The following is a 24,567-nucleotide window of genomic DNA, read 5'->3' as shown; positions in this document are numbered from 1 at the left end:
AAAGGACACCCCCCCATTCTCCTCACCCAGGGGCTATTCCATGTTACTCCCCCATCTCTGCCAGGACCTGGACCCCCAAGTCGGGGGGTCCCAAAGAGCTGCTGCCTGCTCTGCCCCCCCCCCCCATCCTGGCTGTGGCCAGGATGGGGGTTCAGCTGCTCCTTGAGGAGGAAACTGGGGGTTAAGTCTGCTCCCTGGCCCAGTTATCTCCCACCCTGTCCGGGTAACAGATGCAGCTGGGATGGGGGGTTGTGTTTGCGATTAAGGAACGTGGCGTCTCCTTGCCCGATGGAGCAGGTCGGATTTTCCAACGAGTCCAGCGGTTCTCAGCCTCTCCAGACGACTGTCCCCCTTGCTGGAGCTGGATTTGTCTTGCTTACGGCCAAGTTTCACCTCACTTAAAAACTAATTGCTTACAAATCAGACATAAAAACACAGAAGCATCATAGCCACAGTTACTGAAAAATGGCTTCCTTTCTACCATCTCATTATAAAATAAACCGATTAAAATATAAATACTGTACTAACATTTTAGTGTACAGTATATAGAACTATGTAAAGAAGTCGTATGAAATTTTAGTTTGTACTGACTTCGCTAGGGCTTTTTATGTAGCCTGTTGTAAAACTAGGCAAATCTTTAGATGAGTTGATGTACCCCCTGAAAGACCTCTGCGTACCCCTGGTTGAGAACCACTGTTCTAAGAAACCTGCCCTCACTGTCAGACACAAACCCTCTCCTTTCCGTCCCCACAAAACTGGGCCCTTGCTTACTCCCAGGTTATTTAAATTGTGAAAACATCACTGGAGATGCTCCAACTTTGATTTGAGAGACGTTTACTGCAGTTCAGCTTAAACTTAGTCCTACTCCACTTAAGCGAGATTCCAGAGGGCTCTAACCTCATTTAAATTCACCCCTTTAGCTAAACGGATGCAAATGACCCTCACACTGAGCTTTCTGTCTCGCCTATCCCTCTGAGCCTGGGTCCAGGGCAGGCCAAAAAGGGGAAGCTTTCAACTTAAGCAGCATGTCTGAACTTTTTATTTTCTACTGGTACAAACAATAACCCCTTGCTCTTATCTGTTACCTCCCTTTGGGATCTACTATCATTATCCCCATTTTAAAGACGGGAAAACTGAGGTATAGGGAGGTGAAGTGATTTGCCCCACTGAACTGGGAACAGAACGCAGGTCTCCTGATTCCCAGTGTGGCGCTCTATCCACTAGGAAACGCCACCCCTCAGATTCCTGTAAGAGGGATGGCCGAGAGTAAAATCATTCTCTCTTCCAATCTGTGCCCAACGCGTGCAAGGGGCTGTACATCTCTGGCCTGTGTTATACAGGGGGTCAGCTGAGATGATCTAACCGGCGTTAACATCTATGGAAAAACAAAATGTGATTTTAAACCCACAGATGCCGGCAGGGGGGTGGTGCTGGGTCTGGAATAACTTCTGAGTCAATTTCAGAAATTGACTCCAGTGGATACTGTCCCTTGAAGGTCAGCAGGGGGCACTCTCACAATGTGATTGGCCTAGCAATGACTTTAAATGACCGGCTGTCTGGAAAAGAACAGAGTTAAAAAAAAAACAACAGGTAACCCCTGCACCTATCTGACCATGAGCCTTTAAAGGCCAAAGGGCTCTGGGAAAAGGGGAGTGGCAGAGGATACTTGCAGGGGGCCTTCACTTTATCCCACATCTGAGTCATGTTTGTTTCTTTACTTTGATGACTAACCTCAGCATTAGAACACAAAGAGGGAGCAACAAACAAAATGGAAGAGCCAGGGACCCACGTACCTATTGCTCACTGTATCCCTCAGACCTTTCCAGCCCTGTACCTAGCTCCAAGCCCACCTCTACTCTTTCCCTTGAGACATGTGGGGGTCTAGTGACCTTTTCGGATCACTGGTAACTTCCCAACCACGCCCCGTGAACCCAGCAAGCAGCCCACAGCACAACCACCACCAAAAGGACACATGGTCTTTAACGGAACCCTTTAATAGTTTTCCTTTTGCATAAAAAAAGTACAAAAGAAGGATACACAGAGCGCCTCCTACTGGGCCATCAGACCCAGGCTGCCTGGAGTCATTTGACACTTTGAGATAAAGAACTTGCGAATTAAACCCTGCAGCAGGGAGAGGACTACGCAGGCTGCATCCAGAAGGGAACATTAAGCAGGAGGAGGGACAACTGGGGTAGCCTTTGATATCTGGAATAAGTCAGTCAAGGTCAAAATCTGGAAGAGCTGGGCCCGAGAAACCATTGCTTAGAAATGACAAATCCAATGGTCCAAGCTCACGCATCTGGGGCTGCCAGGCAGCTTCTTCCATTAATAACGGTTTGTCCTAGAGCTCAGGCAGCAGAGTTACCCTGACAGAAAAAAACCCGTGTTTTTGTAGGCAGCAGCCAGGTGCCGATTCCAGACCCCTGCATCCTCGCAATCCATCAGCGGATGAGAATTCCTCTCTTATCAGCCAGCTGGGATCCCCTCTCTCCTAATTCCCACTTTACCAAGGGCTCTTGCTCAGGTAGGGAAAATTCCGCCTTGCCCTTGTGCCGGCAAACAGGACGCATGGGTTAATCCGCCTGCTCTCTGCAGACGAGGGGAGGAATTGACATCAGCCCAGGCCCCGTCACCTCATGCAAAAGGAAGCAGTTCTAATTTCTTGTCAACAATCCACAGCGTAGTCTTCTCCCAGCGCACGCTCCAAGCCCAGGCTCAATGAACATCCAAATCCTCTCTCTCCAGTAGGCAAGACCAGTTGGGTTTCCTTTTCTTGGAAGCCTGCTGGGCAAAGCCTTTAATGCCAAGAAGAATAAGGTAACTAGAGCAGTCTGATCGGAGCTCTTGTAACGGCTGGTTGGACAAAGCAGATGTAGATTTCCCCACTGGAGACGCTAGAAACCTCAGAAATCTCCCTGTAAGTCTAAAGGAAAGAAACACGGGATCTTAAACAACAGAGAAAGCTGCACCCGTGGCTTATTACACGTTTGCCTTTCTGTTCCTCTAAGCCAGTGATACTCAGACCTCAGCGGTTCAGGAGCCAAATCAGCGCTCAGCATTACCCAGCAGAGCCACCGCCATGTGAATTCACTGTTTCATTGACGACAGGTGCTCTATATTGATATTTAACCGGAATGACAGGGAAATATTTAGTGTATATATTATTCTCACAGCAAAATGACTAACCAGGTGCTATTATCTGCTCAACTGCAATCGGTTAATAACACAGCAAAAGCATCCTGATGGGCTAATAATTAAATCACGGTGTTTGAATACCACGTGCTGCAAAGAGCCGCAGGGGACACACCAAAGAGCTAGCCAGTCTGAGTATCGCTGCGGTAGGCAGAAGTTGATGGGCATTAAGACACTTGACCTTTTTGGTTACGTTCTCATTGACGAGAGCAACGCAGTTCATCCCTCAGCTGGTTTAACCAGAGTTAAACATCTCTCTTACCTGCAGGGAGGACACAACCTAAGGGGAGCTGAAGTGACACGGCTAGTGAGTGGCACAGCTGGCACAGAACCCAGGCAGCTGTGCGCTGATCATTGGGCAGTATTGCCCCCTCCCATGCTTGGCAGTCAGGACCACATTTCTGCGGGCAGGGAGAGCCCTGAAAGATTTCGAGCAGCCTGGAGGAGAGGCCCTGCCCAGTCCCCTCCTCGGCCCCTACCGCTCCTCTTGAGAAGCTCCCCTTTGCGAGACTTGTCCATTTCCTCCACAAACTGTTCGAACACTCTCACGTATGGAGCCAAGCTGGTTTTCTTGTAGTCTAAGGGACAAAGAGAGAGACGTGCAAAGGATCTGCCGACCATACAGAGCGTATGCAATGCCTCATGTTACAATCCCTCAAACCTGGGCTCTCAAGGCTGGGTGTATCAAGAGGTGACATGAATTCAACGTCCATCCGGGCCTGTATCTTAACTTAGCCTTCGTAGTTTCAGCGCTGACTAACTGCATCAGGCATACAGGGAAAATTTCCCCCTGGCATTGCCCACAATGCCGCAGTGGGACACTGCCACCTCAGAATGACAGTGTTGCCTATTGGCTAGTGCACAGGCTCATGACGCAGGAGACCCAGGTTCAATTTCCAGCCCTGCCACTGGCCTGCTGGAGTGACTTCTCCTGTGTGCCTCAGTTTCCCCATCTGTAAAAGGGGGATAACGTGAAAAATGCTACAGAAGAGGAAGGTGTTAATTCTTACTGAAATGCCACTGGGCTTGGCAGCAGTTAATTTACACATCTGGGATTATGCCACGAGTTTGGAAAAATTCTAACTCTGGGGGCACTTTTTGTTCTACTCTGAAAGCTCATTCTCCGGGTGCAGCAATTTCCAGGGGGTGCCTCTTTCCTCCCCTTCGTGAGCTGAAGACCTCTGCTGTTCACCCTGGAGGAGCTCTGGCTGCTGCATGAAACCGAGCCAGCCCTCAGCAAAAATATTCCGTGGTTGACGAGTGGCTCTGGGAGTGAGGGGATCCTGGTTGAGGCTGTCGTGTGACCGCTCTGGGGACTGGAAATACTGACTAGGAAAGAGGGGTATCAACTTTCAAGATCGACCGCTGGGTCGACACATAAGCTAGTCCCCCCTGTGCCCAGATGGAGCTGCCACGCCTGACCTCAGTTGTTATAATCATAGACTCACAGACTATCAGGGTTGGAAGGGACCTCAGGAGGTATCGAGTCCAACCTCCTGCTCAAAGCAGGACCAATCTGCAGAGAGATCTTTGCCCCAGATCCCTAAATGGCCCCCTCAAGGATTGAACTCTCAACCCTGGATGTAGCAAGCCAATGCTCAAACCACTGATCTATCCCGCCCAGCCCCCTATTCTTTGTTCTACAGCATCACCAACAAAGTTCGGGCCCCACTGGGCCGAGCGCTGCACAGACACACAGCGAGAGACAGCCCCGGTCCTGGATAGTTTGCAAGCTAAATAGACGAGATGGGCTGGGAGGGGAAACTGAGGCAAAGAGCGGAACGTGCCCTGTCCATGGGCACAGAGCAAGGTAGAGAACCCAGGTCTCCTGTCCCCTAGACCATGCTCCCGTCCGAGGTCCCATATCAATGTGCTTTAATAAAAGCAGCATCTTTCGTGACTACTCACCCCTGGTGCGGCGTCTGGGTTCCGGCTCTGCCTCGTTTTCCTTCTCTCCATCCTCCTCCTCGTGAGCCATGTCCAGTTCACTACAGAGGCAGCTAAGAACAAGCAGAGTGAGAGTCCTTTACAGTTGGCTACCCAATGCCGCTAGTTAGCCTCTAGCCCAGATCGGCCCCACAGACCAGAGCAGCACAGGGCAGCCTCATGGCCCAGCCGCTCGCTCGTGGAGCACTGACCCGGCCCACTCTGCGCCAGACAGATCACGTGACAGAGGGGTTCGCTGCCCTGTGGTCTAAAAACCAACAAACCATCCACCTTGCGCTGGTAAATACCTTGGGGGTCTACACTCATTAGGAGGCTCCATTCCCCCCATGGCTCCCCATGTGCCACCCTCCTGTCCCCCCCACACCAAAGGCTCTGGGTGTCTCCTGATCTCCACATGCTCGGGGCCGAGTCTCTCGCTGCCCCCTGCTCCATTCCAGGAGCTTTGGGTCTCTTTCTTTTGTCTCCCCGCTCCAAAGTACTGTTTCCCCACACTCCCTGGATTGGCAGGTGGCCGGCGTGCTCGTTCCCTGACCATAGATCGTGACGTTACAAAGAGGAGGCCACATGCTAGGAAGGATGAAGTCTCCTCTTCCTCAGGCTCTCCTTGATGGCTGAGCATCTGCCACACAGGGCAGGGGCTCTGGGCGTCCCCCATTTCCTCTCTCCCCATTTCTTGATCTCCCCCCAAATCAAAAGGGTTCTGCCCGTCGACGCTGGAATCCCAGACTCAAGCAGAGGCAGCGTTCAGAAGTGATTGTTTCCATGGCCAGACGCCCCATCAAGCGGAGAGGGAGGTCCTGCAATCCTGGCCCATCACCGGTACCTTATGGTTGGAACGGCGAACGGGTCGAACTGATCCAGCTTCCTCAAATCAATCGGGACTGAAACACGACCTAGTAGAGGCAAAACCAGTGTCACTTTACCAGCTGCGTTTCCTGTGTCACCCAGAGGCCACAATGAGGGGTCAGGGTCCCTTGGGCTGGCACCTGCACAAGAAAGTAGCTAGACAACCCTGGCATAAAGAGCTAGCAACCTCGGTGTGCTGCAAGTCTCAGGTGGAGAGACAGCCAGAGCTGGGACGGGAATAGAAGCACAGCGAGATGCAGTCACAGCTGACCATGAACCCAGGCAGGGGATGGGACTGTCTTTTGGTTGTGTTAGGACATGTATAACGATGCTAGCGAAGGTGTGAGAGGAGGAAGGTGAGGTAAAGACAGTGTGGATTTCTGGACTGCACAGAGACGTGGGTCGGCAGGCAGGAGCTGACTGTCAGCTCTCTGCCCGAAAGGGAGCTTGTGGTGCCAGGATCCCCCATTGCATTAGCCAGCGGAGTGTCTGGCAGGGAACTTGCTCCCCATCCAGGTCTGAAACAAGGAGGGGGCTTCAGGGCGGCTGGCTGAATTTCTCATGCTTGCGCTGGTGGGATTCCCTACCCGCAGAATGGGGACAACATGACCGCCCCGCCCCGCCGGGCCGGGCCAGCGGATCTACATCAACGCGCGCGTGACCTGTTTTGGGGTGGACGCTGAACGGACTCTTCAGTAAGTGGCTGACTCCTCTGCTGACGTTGATATCCAGCCGGGGAAAGCAGTACTGCAGCATGATCTCCCACTCTGCATGGCAGGGCTAGGAGCAGACAGACAGTCACGGGTCGGGCCATCTTTTGTGCTACGAGGCCCCATACGCTCCCTGTCTCTGCGCCCTCTGCAACCGAGTCCCACCCCAGAGATTCAAGGACATCACCATCCTAGGTACAGCCAGAGGCCCCGATTCTGGATGAGAGACAGCTACCAGGGAATACCCCTCGCCAGGGGGTGTTGTTGGCAAGGCAGGCACACCCTATAGCATCCCCATCCGAACGGGGACCAGTGCTGGATTGGGACTCAGAAGCCTGGATTCTATTCGCGGCTCTGCCACTGGCAAATCCCACCACCGGCAAATCCTGCCACCGCCCGTGCCTCAGTTTCTGCATCTGTAAAATGGGAGGGAATGATACTGATCTTTGGCATGCACTTCGAGGTCGATGGATGGAAAGCATCAGATAAGAGCCAGGCATGGTTATTATTCTAGGGGCATGCCCAGCTCTGGATACGGCATACAGGGCTGGGGCAGAAGCAGAGCATACATTCGATCAGACCCCAGAGCCTGATCCTAAGAGCACTGAAGCCAACGGGGGGGAAAAATTGGGCCCGACGACCAACCATCCCCCACGAGCCTCACATCCGTCCCCAGCTAGATTCTTGGTCTGTTCCTTACCTTGCATTTCTCCATTTTCTTTTTCAGGAGCTCCCAGCGCTGGATGGAATCATGCTTTTTGGGGAATTCCCGCAGCAGGCTTTCTCGAACTGGTGATCAGCTGTTAAGGGGTTATAAGGCTCTCCTAGGGGCCAACCCCCCGTCAAGAGAAGCCCAAAGCGCCAGTATTCCTAAGGCAAGAGCCGCGTCACTCTCCGAACAGCGGTAGCACGGAGACTGGGGCTCTGTTAAGCACCCCCCAGAGACAGACAAAGACGCCTGGTCTCTGCCCAAGGAGCTTACAACAGGGTATGTCAATCTCACAAACACGCCTTCATATTTTTCTAGCGCCAAGGGAACGCCACGAGCTTTTCCCATCTCGGAGAAGTGGGGAAATGCAGCTGAAACCCAGATCTGACCCACAGACCCGGCTATTGGTCCATTACAACGCATGTAACGCGACAGCCCTTAGAAGCCCTGACCGAGACCGTCCCAAGTGAAGGCAGGACAGAACTCTGGGGGCTTCAGCCCCAGCAGGTGCAAACAGGTGTTGCTCCACTGCGGTCGATGGGCAGCCCCCACCCCTGGCAGCATGAAGAGACTGCAGTTCCCGGGAATTACAGGCTCAGCCTGTCGATTTTACTGCCCAGCAGGCTTCCTTGACAGACGTCACCCTTAGAGCCGAGGTGAAGGCACCTTGGCGCATCCCGCACACCTATGTCTCAGGTGACCCCAAGAACCAGGACCCTCGAGTTCTTGCTGCCCCACCCCCCCAACCGCTGAGCTGCAAAAAGGCCCCCCCGAACAGCCAAAGGATATACTCTGGGACGAGGGCAACCACCTTCTCCCAGCTCTCGCTGCTGCCCAGGATATCCTGGCCCACCAGGGCGTATTCTTCAAAGTACGGCTCCACCAGACTCAGCGAGTTGCTGGGGAAACAAGTGGGGGTGGGAGGGAGGGGCAGGATGAGAGAGCTAAGGAGCTTGACGAGCTGCACTTTGGCAGAGGAAGGCAACACAATGCCTGGATTTAACCCTGACGCCTCTAACACCGCATGGCGGGCTGGACGCTTGGCTACTTCCTCCCTGCACATAGGGAGAGGGGGATCTAAGCTGTATTCTGGGACCGGGCAGGATCCTGCCTGTCTCCTGATTAAGTTAGAGTAGCCCCAGGGCTGCTCCAACATACAGTCCTCTCCCTGTGGCCCTTGGGAAGCAGAGATTAGCCATAACTCAGTGTGATCTTGCCACACCCTCACCTGCCCCCTATGCCAGGGGCTGGGCACAGAGCAGATGCAGAGCCCCTTACGTCTTGCTCCATGCCAGACTTGGGAGGGCCCCAGCACGGGGAGGCTCCCAGGGAGTCATTCTCACCCACTTTAAGCTGCTCTAAGCGGCACAGAGGGGCCTGAATACAACCGAGACCCAGGCCCAATGAGCAGGGCGCGGCATATGACTAAGCCAGGCTGATGTACATAAGACGCCATCCAGCGTCACGGCAACTGACCTGATGAACGGGTGAATGGGGTCGGTCAGGTTCACCTTCTTTACGGTTTCGGACCCGCCCTGGGAAGCGAAAGAGGAGACGGTTTGTACAGCTCAACCCCTCCCCTTACCCGGAAAGCAGGCGCTGAGCGAGGAGGGTGGAAGATTCTGGCTCGAGGGCACCATCTGCAGAGGGCCCTGAATGCTCACAGCTCCAGCTGGGGTCCACGCTCCGGATCAACCACAGACACCCTGGAGGTTAGAGCCCTGCAAGCCTGAGTCTGCAGACCCAGCCTCAGACTCACTGGATAAAGCCATTGCTGATACCACAGTGACCGGGGCCAGAGAGGACCTGCGACCGACAGGCCCCGTATTTGCGTTGCTGCGCTCGGCACAGCCTGGTTTCAGAAGAGAGACAGGACGCAGCCAGTTTCTCAGCCCACCCCCGCCCCGTCAACTCCCACGTACCTTCACGAGGGTGAGATACTCCACCGTCGCGGCGCGCATGGCGGACGACCACTTCCGGACGGAGTCGTCACACACCCAGCAGTGGACGCCTCGCCGGCCCGAATACACCCACAGGCGGTGCCTCACCCCGAAATCCTCTGCAGGGGGGACACGGAGCAGAGTCAGCACAGAGCTTGGATTGGAAACAAGGATTGTACAGGACACAAGCAAAGCTCTGTGGAGCAGAGTTCTTGGCCCCCCTAGGTCCCACGCAGGGCCAGGACACATGGGGTTACGTTCTGGAGTCTGCAAACGGACCTGAGGGAGGCCCTGTTTTATTCTGCATCCCATGTGCCCCACAAGCCCCCTTGCCCTGCCTGGCTTAGCCCGTATCCCTGTTGGCAAACAGGTTAAAACGAGAGGCATCATAAGTGACACCGAGAGCTGGTCAGGAGGCCAGTGAGAACAGCCCGCAAGCTGGGCTACAGCAACCCACATGGCTCTCGCCAATATATATGTGGCCTACATATCCCAGCATGCAGTGCTCCATCTCGATCTGCAGTGCACACTGGGACCTGTAGTCTCTGCGGGTCCCACCACCACATGCCCAGCAGCTGAAATGGGTCCTGTTTTACACAAGTTGGAGTTGCCAAAGGAGCTCTCAGCCTGGTGGAGTTTGGACTCCCTGGAGAGCGTGGGGGAGACATCACCGCAGATGTTCGGAACACGGCTAGAGAGGAAACGTCAGAGCCCCAACGGTGCCACGCAGACTGGCGAATACAGCAGTGTTTGGACCCAAAGGGCGTGGCCAGTACTTGCCCATGAGTGCACGGTCGATGACACGGATCGCAATGGTCATAAGGATCCAGCACTTGGAGCAGATCTCAGCAGAGCTGAAAGGAGAACGGCACAGAAGCAAGGCAGGGTAAGCATGAGCCTTCCACAATATAAACCCCCATGCCCTGGCACGGCTAACCAAGCAGCCACAGGGTCCTGCTGTCAGAACCACGCCCCGTTGCCTACCCCTTGGTCACAGTCAGGGCGGAAACTCTCTGGAGCAGCATGTCTGCGACCTTGGCCTGACCCCATGCCTCAGTTTTCCCATCTGTAACATGGGGTTCCTTTGTCTGCTTCATCTCTTTCAACTGCAAGCTGGTTGGGGCAGGGACTGTCTCACAATATGTCTGTGCTCACTGGGGCTCTCTAGGAGCAGACGGCAAGAGCGAATACCTGCAGCACCTCCGGACGTCGTTGTAATCCGTCATGTCTATGTCGAACACCAGCTCCTTCTCCTGAGCATGGAAGGCACCCATGTGCACGGTGTTGCGCTGGCTGGGCTGCAGAAGGGGAAGAACGGGTCAGTTTCGATGGCCGGGGATTCCTCCATGTGACCTGCTAAGCCAGCGGCGTTGCGTTCACACGCCACCGAGTCACTGCATCACAAGGCAATGGGGATGGGTTTGGCCACCAGCCCTTGTGGCAGCTGCTGCTACCGAGGATTTTGTGATGTTCTCCCAGCCCCGGGGGACTAGCACCTCGCCCAGCTCTCATTCTCTGTCGGTGGAGAGGAAGCAGCGTCAAGCAGACCCTACACTGCACTTCCCGAACCAGACTCGGAGTCAAGATTCTTGGGTTCTAGTCCCGGCTCTGGGAGGCCAGGAGAGTCAGGGGCTGGCTCTCAACTTTTCCAGACCACTGTCCCCCTGTCAGGAGTCCGATTTGTCTTGTGGACCCCCAAGTTTCACCTCACTAAAAATTACCAGCTTACAAAAATCAGACATCAAAATACAAAAGCGTCACAGCCACACTGTTACTGAAACATTGCTGACTTCCTCTTTTACCTTATAATTCTAAAATAAATCGACTGGAATATAAATCTTGTACTGACACTTCAGTGTGCGGTATATAGAGCAGTCTAAACTAGTCATTGTCTGTATGAAATTGTAGTTTGTCCTGACTTCGCTAGGGCTTTTTCTGTCGCCTGTTGTAAAACTTGGCAAATCTAGAGGAGCTGACGCCTCCCCTGGAAGACCTCTTGCACCCCCATGGTATGCGTAACACAACTGGCCAAATAGTCAGAGCAGAGGGGCTGGGAGTCAGGACTCCTAGGATCTCCTGCTAGTCCGATGGTTGGAGAATATGAATCAGGACTCCTGGGTTCTATCCCAAGCTCCAGGAGTAATATGGTCAAATGGTTAGCGCAGAGGGCCTGGGCGTCTTTGTTTCTAGGTGTACAACTTTACATTAGTCCCTACTAAAAACACAGTTCGCATGTGTCCAGTGTAGCAAGCAGATCGCTCTGTTAGTGACCTATCTTCTTCATTATTTACCACGCTCCCAACTTGTGTGTCACCTGCCAACTTCCTCTGTGACGATTCGACGTTTCCTTCAAGGTCACTGATAAAAACGTTCAGTGACATAGGGTCAAGAACCCCCCTGGAAACGCACCCTCTCAGTTATAATTCCCTATTTACAATTACTATTCGAGTCCCAGCAGTCAGCCGATTTTGAACCCATTTAATACGTGCCGTGTTGATTTAGCATCATTCTAGTTTCTTAATCAGAACGGCACGTGGTACCAAGTCAAACACCTTGCAGAAGTCGATTACGTCAGTGGTTCTCAACCAGGCGTACGCAGGGATCTTCCAGGGGGGACGTCAACTCATCTAGAGATTTGCCTGGTTTTACAACAGGCGACATAAAACGCACTGGCAAACTAGACAAGCTACAATTTCATACAGACAATGACTCGATTATACTGCTCTGTATACCATACGCTGAAACGTTAGTACAATATTTATATCCCAATCGATTTATTTTAGAATTACATGGTAATAATGAGGCAATCAGTAACAGTGGGGCTGTGACACTTCTGTATTTTTGTCTTGATTTTGTAAGCAAGTAGTTTTTAAGTGAGGTGAAACTTGAGGGTGCACCAGACAAACTGGGACTCCTGAAAGGGGGACAGTCATCTGGGAAGGTTGAGAGCCGCTGGGTTACATCAACACTATGACTGTTACCAATCAAACTTGCGGTCTCATCGGAAAAAGATCCCAAGCTACTTTGACAAGCTCTGTTTTCCACAAACCCACATTAATTGGCATTAATTATATTATCCTCCTTTAATTCTTCATTTATCGAGTCCCGTATCAGCGGTTCCATAATATTACCTGGGAACGAGGTCAGGGCTATAATTAATGAGGTCATCCCTCTCCCCAGGTTAGCCACTTCCTCCTCTCTGCCTCAGTTTCTTCATCAATAAAGAAAAACGATAAGCCACCTCGGTGACTTGCCTGTCTACACTCCAGGTGCTAGAGTGGCACAGCTATCCTGCTGTAAACTCATCATGTAGACACAAGGATCTCCACTTTTCTGAGTGACGGTAGCATTCATTCGTCCACCAAGCTGGATCTACACCCTGGGCTAGGCTGGCAGAGCTGAGGGGCTATGAGGAGGGTGGATTTTTAGACCCTGGAGCTCCATTGCTATATTGATGTATGTTTTACATGTAGACCGGACCAGAGAGTACCAGATCTCTCACCCGATGCGAATACACGGCTCCCACGTCAATCTTGTATGGGTTCATCTTCTGCATCTCTTTCTCCAGCTCCTGGGGGCTGTTGAAGGACTGGTACCGCACATAGACGTCATCACGCAGCGTGAAGGAGAACTCCCGCCGCTGGAAGTAATTCTTCACCACTGCAAGGGAACCGGCATGGAATCGAGCTGCACTTGGACTGTCTGTACACGAACATCTCCCTACGGCACTCACACACACAGCCCAATCTAACGGCCCTCAGGCCTGACAGCCCCCAGTCTCCTAGCTTGGGGTTTTCCCCACATGCAGACCCTCACCCCTCCTTTCCTGCCGCACCCCAGAAGGGTCCCAACTTCAGGACCTGGGCTGTTTAGAATCCCTCCCTTTTACACTTCCCCATTCTGCTCCCTGCCCCCACAATGTACACGCTCCCTCCTCCCTCAAATTCCCCCCCCGTGCATATGCCCCCTCCCTGTACATGCATCCCTATCTCCCTATGCATGCACCCCATCGTCCCCTGCGTGCACCCCCATACCCCATGCACCTCCCCGCCACCTGTATGCATACCCACACCCCGTGCACCCCCTATGCATCCTCCACCACCCCCTGCATGCACCCCCTTCTTCCCATCCACCCCACCCCCTGCATGCACTCTCATCTTCCCGTGCACCTCTATGCACCCCCACCACCCCGAGTGCACCCATCTCCCTATGCATGCACCCCCACACCCCATGCACGCACCCCCACATCCCATGCACCCCATCTCCCAGTGCATGCACTCCCACATCCCCCATGTACCCCATCTCTCCGTGCACTCCCCGTGCACCCCCCGCCGCCCCGTGCGTGCACCCCCATCTCCCTGTGCATGCACCCCCACACCCCGTGCACCCCATCTCCCTGTGCATGCACCCCCACACCCCGTGCACCCCCCCTCTCTCCCCTGGAGCCCGCGGCGGCCCCCCGGCGCTGCCGCTCACCCCCGCCGTAGCTGAGCCAGCGCCCGTAGGGCCCGTAGGGGAAGAGGCGGCGGTAGTAGAGCGGCAGCAGGTCGGGCAGGGAGCCCGGCTCGAACCCGGCCATGGCCCGCCTGGCGCCAGGGCAGGGACCGGGACCGGGACCGGCCCGCGCGCGCGGGAACCGGCTCTGCCGCGGCGCACGTGGGCAGGGTGGGGCCGGGCCGGGGCGGCTGGGAGCTGTAGTCCGGGCGGGGCCTCTCTCCGCCCCCTCTCCCCGCCCGGCATTGCAAAGCCCGGGACTCCCCATGCAGCTCAGCCCGGCTGGAGCGCGAGCCTGGGGGGCTGCTGCGCCCTGCACCCCCCCCGCAGAGCCCTGACTTCAGGGGCACCCCCTGCCACGCCAGCGCCCTCACCCCAGTCCCAGCACGGCCCCCGGAGGTGCCAACCGGCCCCCTGCCTACGGGGCCATGCACAGAGCCCCCTGCACTCTTGCAAAGCCAAGTCCCACATCAGACTGACACCCCCCCCCCCCCGCGCGATGCCAGGCTGCTCGCTCCCTGGAAGGGCCACCCCCTCCCCACATACACAGCCCTCCACCCCGGCCACTGCCACGCAGCGCACTCATCGTTCGGGGATGGAACGGGAGCGGCCGTGTGTCAGAGGCCCTGTACTGATCACATGTCATGGAGATCCTCCGCCATCTCACAGGGTCAGAGCCTGCACTCCTCTGTTAACATATTGCTTCTCTGCCCCCCATCTATCTATGCTTTGGCTCTGCATTCACTAAGCACAGAGCGATGCTGTTTTCACCTTGCAGTCTGTGGCCATGAAGCCTTGGCAGGGGGTGTCCAGAAATCAATCATTGATTGAAGGCTGGGGCCCAGTCGATCCTGTCCCTGCTTTCCCAGGGGCTGCAGAGGCGGAAACTGCTTCCCCGGCCTCCCTTCAGCCCAGCCTCCCTCACTAACAGGCCGGCAGAAATGAATGCACTCCCATGGCTGGTGAACCGCTGGGGGGAAGTTGATATTTGCTGGACCTTGGGGCAGTTAATTATTCATTTCCCCATCGATATGGACGGTGCTGAGATTCCACAGAGGGGACAGAGGGCTGGTTGCTGGGGGCCAAGCGGCCACAGTCCAACGCTGATCCTGAAATTCACGTGGCCGCTGCAGATTTCTACCTCCCCCTGATCCCCGTCTCCAAAAGTCCAATAGGAACAAGGTTGAGATTTAGGGTCTGCGTGACAAGGACAATTTGCTACGGCCGGTCTACAAACCCTCCTGCTTCAGGGCACGAACCAGCTTCTAATATCAGGGATCAAGAGGAAACAGTCTCTGGGAGACCCTGATCCCAGCTGCCCCCCACAGGGCCAGCTGGGGCTGGCCCTGAGCAGAGCTGGGGAATTAAGGGCTGTCCCGGTCTCATCCACCTGGCTGTGCCTGGGACAAAAGATTGGAGCAGCTTCCCTCTGCTTCCTGTCCCCTGCTTTGGAACAGATTCTTCACCATTCATCTCATCAGCTTAGACTGGGAGCTTGTGGGGGCAGGGGCTGCTCACTGTGTGTCTGGCCAGCACCCATTGGGTGACCAGATGTCCTGATTTTATAGGGACAGTCCGGATTTTTTGATCTTTTTCTTATATAGGATCCCATTTATCCTCCACCCCCATCCCCATTTTTCACATTTGCTGTCTGGTCACCCTAAGCAACTGCTACGATGGGGCCCTGTGCAGCGCCTGGCACAATAGGGTCCCGATTTCAGACAGGGGGATCCAGGCAGTGCCTGGCAAGATGGGACCCTGATCATAGTTCAGGAAGGCAGGGGGGCGAGAAGGTCTGTGCAGCACCAGGCATGCAATCCAGCCCAGTGGGGGGCTGTGTCCCCTCTGTCCTGCAACCTGGGGTGTGGTGCAAGGCCTTGCTCCATCTGGACTGCTCACAACCAGCCACCAGCCTGCAGATCACTCCTGGGTGTGTGACCGCAGCCTGCCAGGCACAGACTGGCTCTCACCAGCCTGGGTTACACTGCAGGGTGACCTCGACACACTCCCAGTCCCGGATTCTCCCCCCCAAAATGTACGTCCTGTGCTGCCCAGCCCTCTCCTGGACAGTGTGAATGCAGTAAATCTGTTATTCCTTCAACGGAATAATATACAGCAGCTCATCACCTGAAAGAGTTACCCGGCCACCTCCGCGTAAACACACTGGCTTAGGTAAACCGAGTTGATTACAAAGCGAGACGCTTGAAGTGAGTACGAGCACCGAGGCATAAAAAATCAGAAATGGCTACAAGAGAAATAAAGATAAAACACGTCCTAGTGCCGAACGTAACACACTGTATTAGCTACAAGCGGAGTTCATCACCACACGTCTCCAGCGCATGGTCATACTGACCAAACTCTTTGAGTCAGGCCCCGTCCCCCAGAGTCTAGCAGCTGTTCCCTTGGTCTTCTCAGCTGCAGAGAATGAGACGGGCAGGGAGAGAGAGAGGGGTCCCTTGAGGTGTTTCCCCCTCCTTTTTATTGTTTACGTCCCCCCTCTGGAAGAACATTGCCAGCTGAGAAGCAGGGGACAAAGCGTCTATGTGGAAGGATGTTCCCTGCTGTTTTTTTTCACCTGCATATGCTTACATGCAAATTTCCTTCCTTCCCCCTTTGTGCTTGATGACTCTGTTTACTGCTTAAATGCAAATTAAGGCAACACATGTTCTTTTGCTCAGGACAGACCCGCTTGCTGACTTCTGCCTGGGCACAGCTGTGGGGTTTGGGCCTTGTGCGGGGAAAGCGTCTCGCTTCACATCCAATGCTGCCAAGCTACTGATCAGCAAAGAATGAGTTTCCAAGCGATATCTCCCCAGGCATCTCTTGTACAAAGACGGTTACGCTGGCGTGCCGGGTGTGAATACAGGGGTGGATTCCATCCTGTGTGGGGAGGGCTGTGCAGTGCCAGACGCAATGGGGCCCTCATCTCGGTTGGGAGGGGCGGTCTGTCTAGCACCCTGCACACTGGGGGCCTAATCTGAGGGAAGCCCCATAATCCTGGATGTTCCCTTCTGTCTCTAGACACACCCATTCCAGCTAGTCTAATGGCCCATCCACACTTCCCTGGCATGGCGACAGACTAGGCTTTGATACCCCTAGTCTGAGCACCCAGGGACTCAGCACCGCTGGGATTTAATGGGCTGATTTTTCTGACTCCCTTCTGAGGCCAGATCAAAGTGACATGACCCTTTTGTTTAACCACAGGCAGAACCTTGCCTCCTGGCCTTTCCATGCACCGCCCCCATCTAGCGCTCCGCCGCCTCCCCAGGACCTCTGCCCAGCTCCGCTCTGTGGGCATAAATTTCCTCACCTTCGCTGCGTCCATCCAGTCCGAAGGCTGCAGAGCAGGCAGACCAGGCGGGAGCTGGTGCCCAAGGCAAGCGGAGACCTTATTCACAGGTAGCTGGTTGTAGGCTTCGTGGGAGCAAAACGGTTGGCCTGGTGTCCTCGTTAGTGATGGATACAGGGAAGGGAAGGGGGCAGGGGCTGGCTCGGGGCTGCTGGCTGAGGCAGATTTCAAACGCAATGTGAACCGATGTCTGCAGGCTGGCACGATTGCTACCTAGGGGGAATCAAACGGGTGGGTTCTCCCCTGGCTGGCCTCTCGTCCTGGCGTTTACTTCCGTGCCCAGCGGCTGTAACCCGGCCCCAGTTGGGATCTCGTACCGTTTGACGCTGGTGGCAATGGGGGCACGAAGCAGGAGCGAGCCGGATCCCAGGGGGTGAATTTAGCAGGGCTCGGCGTGTAGGCAGCAGGGCTCTTGGGGAAATTAGACTCCAGCAGCCCAGTGGGAGTTGCTGGGTGCTGAGCACCATTGAAAATATGGCCCCTGTTCAGAACACATTGTGGGGAGCTGAGAGCTCTGGAAAATCTGGCTCTGTCACCCTCCAACCCTGTCTTTTTCTGGTTACAGACACGTTTTATGTCCATAAAGAGTTTCATTCTAAAATCCCAGGCACAGTTTCTTTTAAAGTCCCACTTGTATTAGATGTGTTGGGCCGTGGTGCTCCTGAATCCTGTGGCTGCTGCAGGCAGGCGTCTAAGCACTCCTTTGTTGCTCTGCGCTGTTAAGCAGCTGCTCCAACCCACCCCAGAGCTGGCTGCATTTCAGTGCAAGTCTTGTCCCATCGGGTGCTGGTTTGTTTGCAGTGTGGGAGGATGTGGCTGTACCTGGCCGCCCTGCTGGGGCTGTATTTCCTGTGCCGATGGTACCGGGAGCGGCAGATTGTGGAGAACCTCCGAGAGAAATACGTCCTGATCACTGGCTGCGACTCCGGCTTCGGGAACCTGCTGGCCAAGCAGCTGGACGTGCGGGGCCTGCGGGTGCTGGCGGCTTGTCTCACTCAGCAGGGCGCGGAGCAGCTGAGGAAGGTGACGTCGGAGCGGCTGCAGACAGTGATCCTGGACGTCACCCGCACCGACAGCATCGCCGCGGCCACCGCCTGGGTGAAGGAACGAGTGGGGGACAAAGGTGGGGCCCCTGAATCCTCCACCTACCCCTTTGCCAGGGGCAGCTCTGAGCTCACACAGGCTGGGGCTGTGCTAATGCGACAGGCAGAAAATGACTGAAGGGTCGGGAGCCAGGACTCCTGGGTTCTATTCCCATCATGGGAGGAAGGAGTGGGGTCTAGTGGTCAGAGCAGCGAGAGCTGGCAGCCAGGACTCCTGGGTTCTATTTCCATCTCTGGGAGGAGAATGGGGTCTAGTGGCTTAGTCCAGCTCCAGTTTCAATGCACCCATGCGTCTCCACCAAAGACGAAGGTCCATCGGCAGCTGCGTTCAAAGCACAGCGATGCCGGATAATCTCAGCACGATGCAGACGATTTGGGGCCAGGACGGGGTTGGTGCGGATAAACGTTGGTGCCAGTAGAGGATTTCAGATCAGAAGGGAACAGCCTTCCCCCCCCCAGCTCATTTATTCTCCCTTTCCCAGGGCTCTGGGGCCTGGTGAACAACGCGGGGGTTGCCCTCCCCCTGGTCCCCAACGAGTGGCTGACCAAGGACGACTTCGTCAGGGTGCTGGATGTGAACCTGATCGGCCTGATCGAGGTGACCCTCAGCTTCCTGCCCCTGGTGAAGCGAGCCAGGGGCCGGGTCGTCAACATGGCCAGTATCCTGGGCCGGTTGGCTTTCTACGGAGGGGGCTACTGCCCGTCTAAGTACGGCGTGGAGGCGTTCTCTGACAGCCTCAGGTACCCGCTCCCCTGCCCCACCTCGGCCCCAGAGCAGCCCAGAAATGTCCAAGCACACAGAGGCCCAGAGCTAGGAGGTTCTAAAGCGATTTGGGGGCCACAAGTTTTGAGGGCCTGCCCTGAAACCCTTTAAAAGAGCCTGATTCGCAGAGATGGTACTTAGCGCCCACCCTCTGGGGAGCAGGCTCCTTTGTGGGTCCCGCATCGGCCCCGCAAATCCCCAGTCCTTTGGGAAATCTGTCCCCGGCCACTGATTTCCAGGTGCTTTGATTTTAAGGGGCCCCACTCCAGAAGCGTTGGGCCTTGTTCCAAAAGGGGGAGTTGCGGGGGGCGCTCCTGAAATCGGAGGCAGGCTCGTGCCGGGCTCCTGAAATCCGCGGCGTCCGGCGGCTGGCGGTGACGGGCTTGTTCCGTTCCAGGCGCGAGCTCCGGCCCTTTGGCATGAAGATCGCCATCGTGGAGCCGGGCTATTTCCGCACGCCCATAAGCGATATGCAGCGTCATCTGGAGTGCCTGGAGCAGAGCTGGCGCAATGCCCGCCCTGAAGTCAAGGAGAGCTACGGGCAGCACTACTTCGACAGCTGTGAGCATCGTGGGGAGACGGGGACTCTCTGGGCAGGCTCCTGAGAATGGGAAGAGGGGGGAAGCCACCCAGCCCATAACACGCGTAATGAACTCACATGCTGGGTGTAGGTGGGAGAGGCTGCCCTCTGCAGGACGGATGCATGCTGTGCGGTTGTGGGTGGTAGACCCTACGCTGTTAGTAACTAATGGAGAGTCTCCACGGGTAGGGCTTTTGCAGCTGGGGCTCTCAGTTCGGGGCAGATTAAGACTAAGTGGGGGGCGTCAAGTCCTCTGAAAATTTTAGCCTCTCCCCAGAGAGCCAGTTGCTTCCAACTAAGGGATTCCCCACAGTTATGCCCTGACTTTGACTGGAAAACCAGATCCCCGGGAGTCATCGTTATGTTTAAGAGTCAACATGCCAATGATCTGAATAGAGGCAGAGCTATCGATGCAGGCTGCCTGCAGACTCAGGAAGTCGCCGTAACTGTCAGAGCATTTCTTTGCAGCCATAGGGGACAAAGCTTAGTCCCCCACCATCCCACAAAGGGCTGAATCCCTCCGGATCGAAATCTGCCAGGGAGGGAGGGGGTGCGCCATGGGACTGACCTCTTTCCCTTCTCTGCTTACAGGCCACAAGCTCACCAGAGAGATACTCACGACAAAGCCCAGCACCAACCTCTACCTGGTCACCGACTGCATGGAGCACGCGCTGATGTCCTGCCACCCCCGCACCCGCTACTCCGGGGGCTGGGACGCCCAGTTCTTCTACATCCCCCTCTCCTACCTGCCCACGGCCTTGGCGGACTGGGTGCTGACCTGGGGTTGGCCCCGCCCAGCCCAGGCTGTGTAAGTGGGGGGAGGCACCTAAGGGGGCATTGCAGGGGGCGGAAGAGGAAGAGGCTGGGAAATCCAGCAGGACACAGGTGCAAAGAGCAGCTTGGCCCGTCTGCATCAGCCGGGGCGGGAGGGGGCATCTGCACTGGAATCGGTGCCAGCCCCGCCCGCACCGTGCAGATGAGCACAGCTTCCAGCAGCACCTTCTTAAACGGGACTGGATCCTTCTGGTGAGTTGTTCAGGGCCAGCTCACTTCCCAGGCACGTGGCTGGGAGGTGCAGGCTCTCACCGGCTGTGGAAAGGCAGCGCGAAAGCAGCCGGGGCCGCTACAGCCTTCAGCCCCGGCCGGCCCTTACCATCGCAGGCAGCTCAGCGAATGCCCAGGCCAAGGCAGCGCACCGCACCCCTGAACCTGTTTGCTTAAAGGCCCATTTCCTTGTGCTGCCCCGACTGCCTGCCTCCACTGATGCCTCTTCCTTAGATTGGAGGCTTCTTGGGGCAGGGCGTCTCTCTTTGTTTTGTGTTCGTACGGCACCTAGCATTGGGTAGGGGCTGCTCCCGGACTGAGCCCCTGGTGGGGGTGGAGGGGTGCCACCATCATACACTGAATAAAGAAATATTTCCCATTGATTCACTCTCTCTCTTGGCTCTTTGGTTCCTTGTTTGGATGGGAGCATTTGCTGCATTTGAATAATACCGAGCTTGTCTCACTCCTGGATCTCAAAGCATCGTACAAAGGAGGGCTGGGGCAGGATCCCCTTTTTACAGATGGGGAAACTGAGGCACAGGGGGAAGGGACTTGCCAAAGGCCCTCCAGCAGGCTAGTGGCTGAGCCTGGAATAGAATGAAGCCCTCCCAAGCCCCAGTCCAGTGCTCTAGCCAGTAGGATGCACTGCCTCCCATTTTACAGAGTGACACTTTGTGAGCCCAGGTCCAAAGGGGATCCCCCAACAATGCAGCCCCCCCTCCATCCCCTGGGCCGAGCCTGCGTTCCCGAGAGGATGAGCAGCATCGAGAGCAGCTGGGATGTGAGCTCTCTGCACGCGCTCTGGTGCAAAGACCCCGTCCGTGGGGCAATGGCAGCCCCCTCGCCCCTGCTGCAAGGTGGGCTCTGCCTCCCAGGGGCGCTGGACCAATGTGCATAGTGGGGGGGGAGGTGTAGCATGACCCGAAGTTGGGCCTAGATCATTGTATCTTGAGGATTAACAGGTTCTTGTCCCACGATTAGGCCCAGTAAGATTATTGTAAACTTGGTATATAATGTTGGGACCCCCGATGTGCACAGGTACAAGACTCACACGATAGGAACTCGCTCTTGCTATACAAATATATATTTATTAATAATTTAGCAAAGTTATACATACACGTAAACTTAACAAGGCAACTAGAGCTAATACAGAAAGGACTTTTGGACGTTCACACTTACACCCATATTTTTTCTACTTAACCGTGATGTTTTTTATCACTGTCATTGTCCTCATCTTCCCCGGTGGCCGTCAGTCTGGCTCCTCCCACGGTCTGCATCTCTCCAACCTCTCTGCTGCCCCGGGAAGTTACTTTTCAGGTACGCTGCCACTGCCATGACCAAAGCATAGTTAATAGAGGTCACTGTTTGTAGCTGCTCCCCTCAAGGTGTTGGTTTTTCTATAGGTTAGTCTGTGTCTGATCTTACCCTATTAGCATTTGCTGTCATGGTACCTTTGTGGTCGGACGTTCTGTCAAGAGTCTTTTGCATGCTGGTGTCAGCGATGTTCTGTGGGTGGCCGATGTCAGTATTCTGGACAAAATTCCCCCTCCAGCATGTCACTTTCAGTTCCCTATAACTTATAAGTTACTTCAATTTATCTACACCAAAGGTTATAAGCATCAAGCCTCACACTAGCAACTAAAGCCAAATCTTACAGGATAAAAGCCTCTAGGTTCCTTGCATTGCTACTGAATACAATAAAGCAGAATAACAAAGCACTGAATATAATACGGGTAAGTTGGCCCACTGGGCTACAGATGCTGAGAACCAAACAGTGGGTCAGACACTTGCTCTGGCTCTAGGTGGCAGGACCCTTCCCAGCATTGCCCCCGTCCCGTCAGGGTTATGATCCCCTCCATGTCTGCCCTACATGGCCCCTTCACTGGGGGCGTCTCCCTGTGCTGGGCCCGCTGCCCAGAGTCCCCCTCCATCTCCCCAGCTGCTCACCGCGCCCGGCTCTTGACTGCTCCAGCCCCAGCCCCAGCCCCACCCTGCCTCAGCATGGCTGCTGCTCTGCCTCCAGCTCCTGGACCCTGGGCTGCTTCTCTGGCCCCTCTGGCTCTGGTTGCTGCAGTTCTGCTCCCAGCGCAGGTCTGCTCCCTGAGCTGCTTCTGTGGCTCTGCTCCCAGCCCCAACCAGCTCCTTGGGTTACCTCTCTGGTTCCCCCTGGCTGGTGCGGCGCTGCTCCCCAGCTTAGCTCGGACCTCTGCTCTCCCCTTAGCTCAGCCCCACCCTCTTCCAGGCAATCCAGCTCAGACAGAGAACAGGACCCCCCTGACCCCTCATTAGCCTGCCCACCCTGTCAATCAGGCTGACCTGGAGCACTGGCCTCTCCCCATGGTTCCTGGGGACTGTCAGTCTCAGGGTCCTGATTTCCCCTCGACCCTTCCCCTTTCTTTCGGGACTGAGAGCTAGCAACCAAAACACCCCCACTGGGTTTTAGTAAGGGGCCAACAGGCCCTATACACATGCACTAGGCATCTAAGTAAGCAGGGCTGAAATGCAAGGCCTGCAGGCTGAGACCTGTAAGATACCAGCTTAGCCAGACTAGGCCAGAAGCCTGAGAAATGCTTGACATGAGTAAGTGACCAAAGAATGAGCCAATGCCACGATCATGCGTAACTGCCAATGAGACGGAAAGGAACGAGAACCGACCTATGAAAAACAGGAGATCCCCCTAGCCTAGGGGGAAGCGGTGCGAATAAGGAATGAGGGATGGGTGCCTGAGGGATGGGTGCCGTCACGCACGTGTGCAGAGTGTCGGTGTAGCCGGCAGCACAAGAGAAAAGAGGATTCCCAGGCTGGGTAAAATGAATTCCTGAAGGGAAAACTCTGGCAGGAACTGCCCCGTTCCTAAGGGCCAGGCAGCATCGGACGCGGAATTGCTGAGGCGGTGCGAACCGGGTGGCTGTATTTGTAACTTGGGAGTGGGGCTTGACAGGATTTCTCTACGCTTGGGTAACCAGAACCTTAACTGTAACTAGAATAAAAGTGGTAACACAGACTAGCCCATTGAGCCGTGACCCTCTGGATGGGCTTCATGCAGCCCTAAATGTGTAGTGAGCAGCAGAGGGGACTTTCACCCTGAGGAGCTCGCAGCTGTAGCCACCCAAGCCCAACCCACGCTGGCGTAGAGACAGCTTCACTTTAACGAAAATAAACAACTACAGCAGGAAATGGCAGAGAACCAGGGGGAGCCACCTCCTGCCTGCCGTTTACACTGGGTGAAATCTGGAGTGACTCTGGAGCTCACACAGATACTGGGGTAACCTGGAGGAAACGCAGCCTGCTTCTCTCCAAAGGGATGCGGCTGGGAGGGGCGTTGGGAGGGACACACGCCCCCCCTGCCTGCCGCCCGGCTGCAGGGAAGGTGAAAGCTTTCATTCTGCAACCAGCAATTTCTCCCTCGGTGCCCGCCTTGCACCAGCGTGGGAGGGGCGGTGAATGCGCTCTGTCTCCCTGACCCAACGCCGTTGGGCTCTGACCCTGACCCTGGCAGGGCGCTGGGCCTTGCCCCCAGAGCCAGGAAAGCTGAGATTTGCTAGAGTGCAGGAGGATTAATCATTTCCCTGCAGATAGCAGAGGCTGCAGTCCCAGCGTGGGGGAGGGGGTTCGTTTGCACCCAGAGCAGGGTCCAATTCTGATCCTGACCCTCATGCAACCCACACGCCCCAGCCCACAGAACTGGCCAAGAGAGGCGAGTGGCTAGGCTAAAGTTACTTGTACTTCAGGGCATCAGCCTCTAACTCTGGGGGTCAGGAGGACATGGTCCCGGAGCTGCCAGTAGGATTCCTAGGGACGGCTCTGGCGTAGGTCCCTTCAGTAGGAAATCTGTCCCAGCTCCCGGCCCCGCTCTGCTCCAGCAGGGCTGATCCTGTGCCGTCAGCACC

General features: G+C 55.4%; 2 protein-coding genes across 3 annotated transcripts; one reads left to right on the top strand and one right to left on the bottom strand.

Moving 5' to 3' along the window:
- Positions 1-1,976: 1,976 nt before the first annotated feature.
- Positions 1,977-13,967, bottom strand: PRIM1 (DNA primase subunit 1). Its single transcript, XM_030554664.1, has 13 exons — positions 13,821-13,967; positions 12,847-13,004; positions 10,536-10,642; positions 10,125-10,198; positions 9,327-9,463; positions 8,881-8,939; positions 8,194-8,303; positions 7,396-7,487; positions 6,648-6,765; positions 5,963-6,032; positions 5,101-5,192; positions 3,672-3,770; positions 1,977-2,923 (listed from the first exon to the last, which is right to left on the bottom strand). Exons 1-13 carry the CDS (start codon positions 13,921-13,923, stop codon positions 2,904-2,906), a joined length of 1,239 nt encoding a protein of 412 aa, XP_030410524.1. The 5' UTR covers positions 13,924-13,967; the 3' UTR covers positions 1,977-2,903.
- A 481-nt stretch (positions 13,968-14,448) lies between these two features.
- On the top strand, positions 14,449-21,060 carry LOC115647832 (17-beta-hydroxysteroid dehydrogenase type 6-like). Of its 2 annotated transcripts, XM_030554667.1 has the most exons (6): positions 14,449-14,508; positions 17,043-17,237; positions 17,989-18,310; positions 18,773-19,031; positions 19,451-19,614; positions 20,225-21,060. In XM_030554667.1, exons 3-6 carry the CDS (start codon positions 17,998-18,000, stop codon positions 20,443-20,445), a joined length of 957 nt encoding a protein of 318 aa, XP_030410527.1. In that variant the 5' UTR covers positions 14,449-14,508; positions 17,043-17,237; positions 17,989-17,997; the 3' UTR covers positions 20,446-21,060. The 2 variants fall into 2 exon arrangements, with proteins under 2 accessions (XP_030410527.1, XP_030410528.1); XM_030554668.1 differs by lacking the exons at positions 14,449-14,508; positions 17,043-17,237 and having other exon boundaries at positions 17,845-18,310.
- Positions 21,061-24,567: the final 3,507 nt, after the last annotated feature.

The sequence above is a fragment of the Gopherus evgoodei genome, chromosome 3 (genome assembly GCF_007399415.2).
Source record: "Gopherus evgoodei ecotype Sinaloan lineage chromosome 3, rGopEvg1_v1.p, whole genome shotgun sequence".
In the NCBI taxonomy this organism is placed as follows: domain Eukaryota; kingdom Metazoa; phylum Chordata; order Testudines; family Testudinidae; genus Gopherus; species Gopherus evgoodei.
Note: the sequence above shows the minus strand (reverse complement) of the source record. Positions and strands in the feature narration are given on the sequence as shown.

Excerpts from the sequence above, each read along its gene's own strand:
- PRIM1 (XM_030554664.1), bottom strand. The coding sequence starts at position 13,923 with ATGGCCGGGTTCGAGCCGGGCTCCCTGCCCGACCTGCTGCCGCTCTAC. Across the intron at positions 9,464-10,124 it reads CATCGACCGTGCACTCATGG|AGGATTTCGGGGTGAGGCAC; the intron begins GCAAGTACTGGC and ends TCCCCCCTGCAG. Across the intron at positions 2,924-3,671 it reads GGAGCTTCTCAAGAGGAGCG|ACTTACAGGGAGATTTCTGA; the intron begins GTAGGGGCCGAG and ends TCTTTCCTTTAG.
- LOC115647832 (XM_030554667.1), top strand. The coding sequence starts at position 17,998 with ATGTGGCTGTACCTGGCCGCCCTGCTGGGGCTGTATTTCCTGTGCCGA. Across the intron at positions 19,032-19,450 it reads GCGTTCTCTGACAGCCTCAG|GCGCGAGCTCCGGCCCTTTG; the intron begins GTACCCGCTCCC and ends GTTCCGTTCCAG. Across the intron at positions 19,615-20,224 it reads GCAGCACTACTTCGACAGCT|GCCACAAGCTCACCAGAGAG; the intron begins GTGAGCATCGTG and ends CTCTGCTTACAG.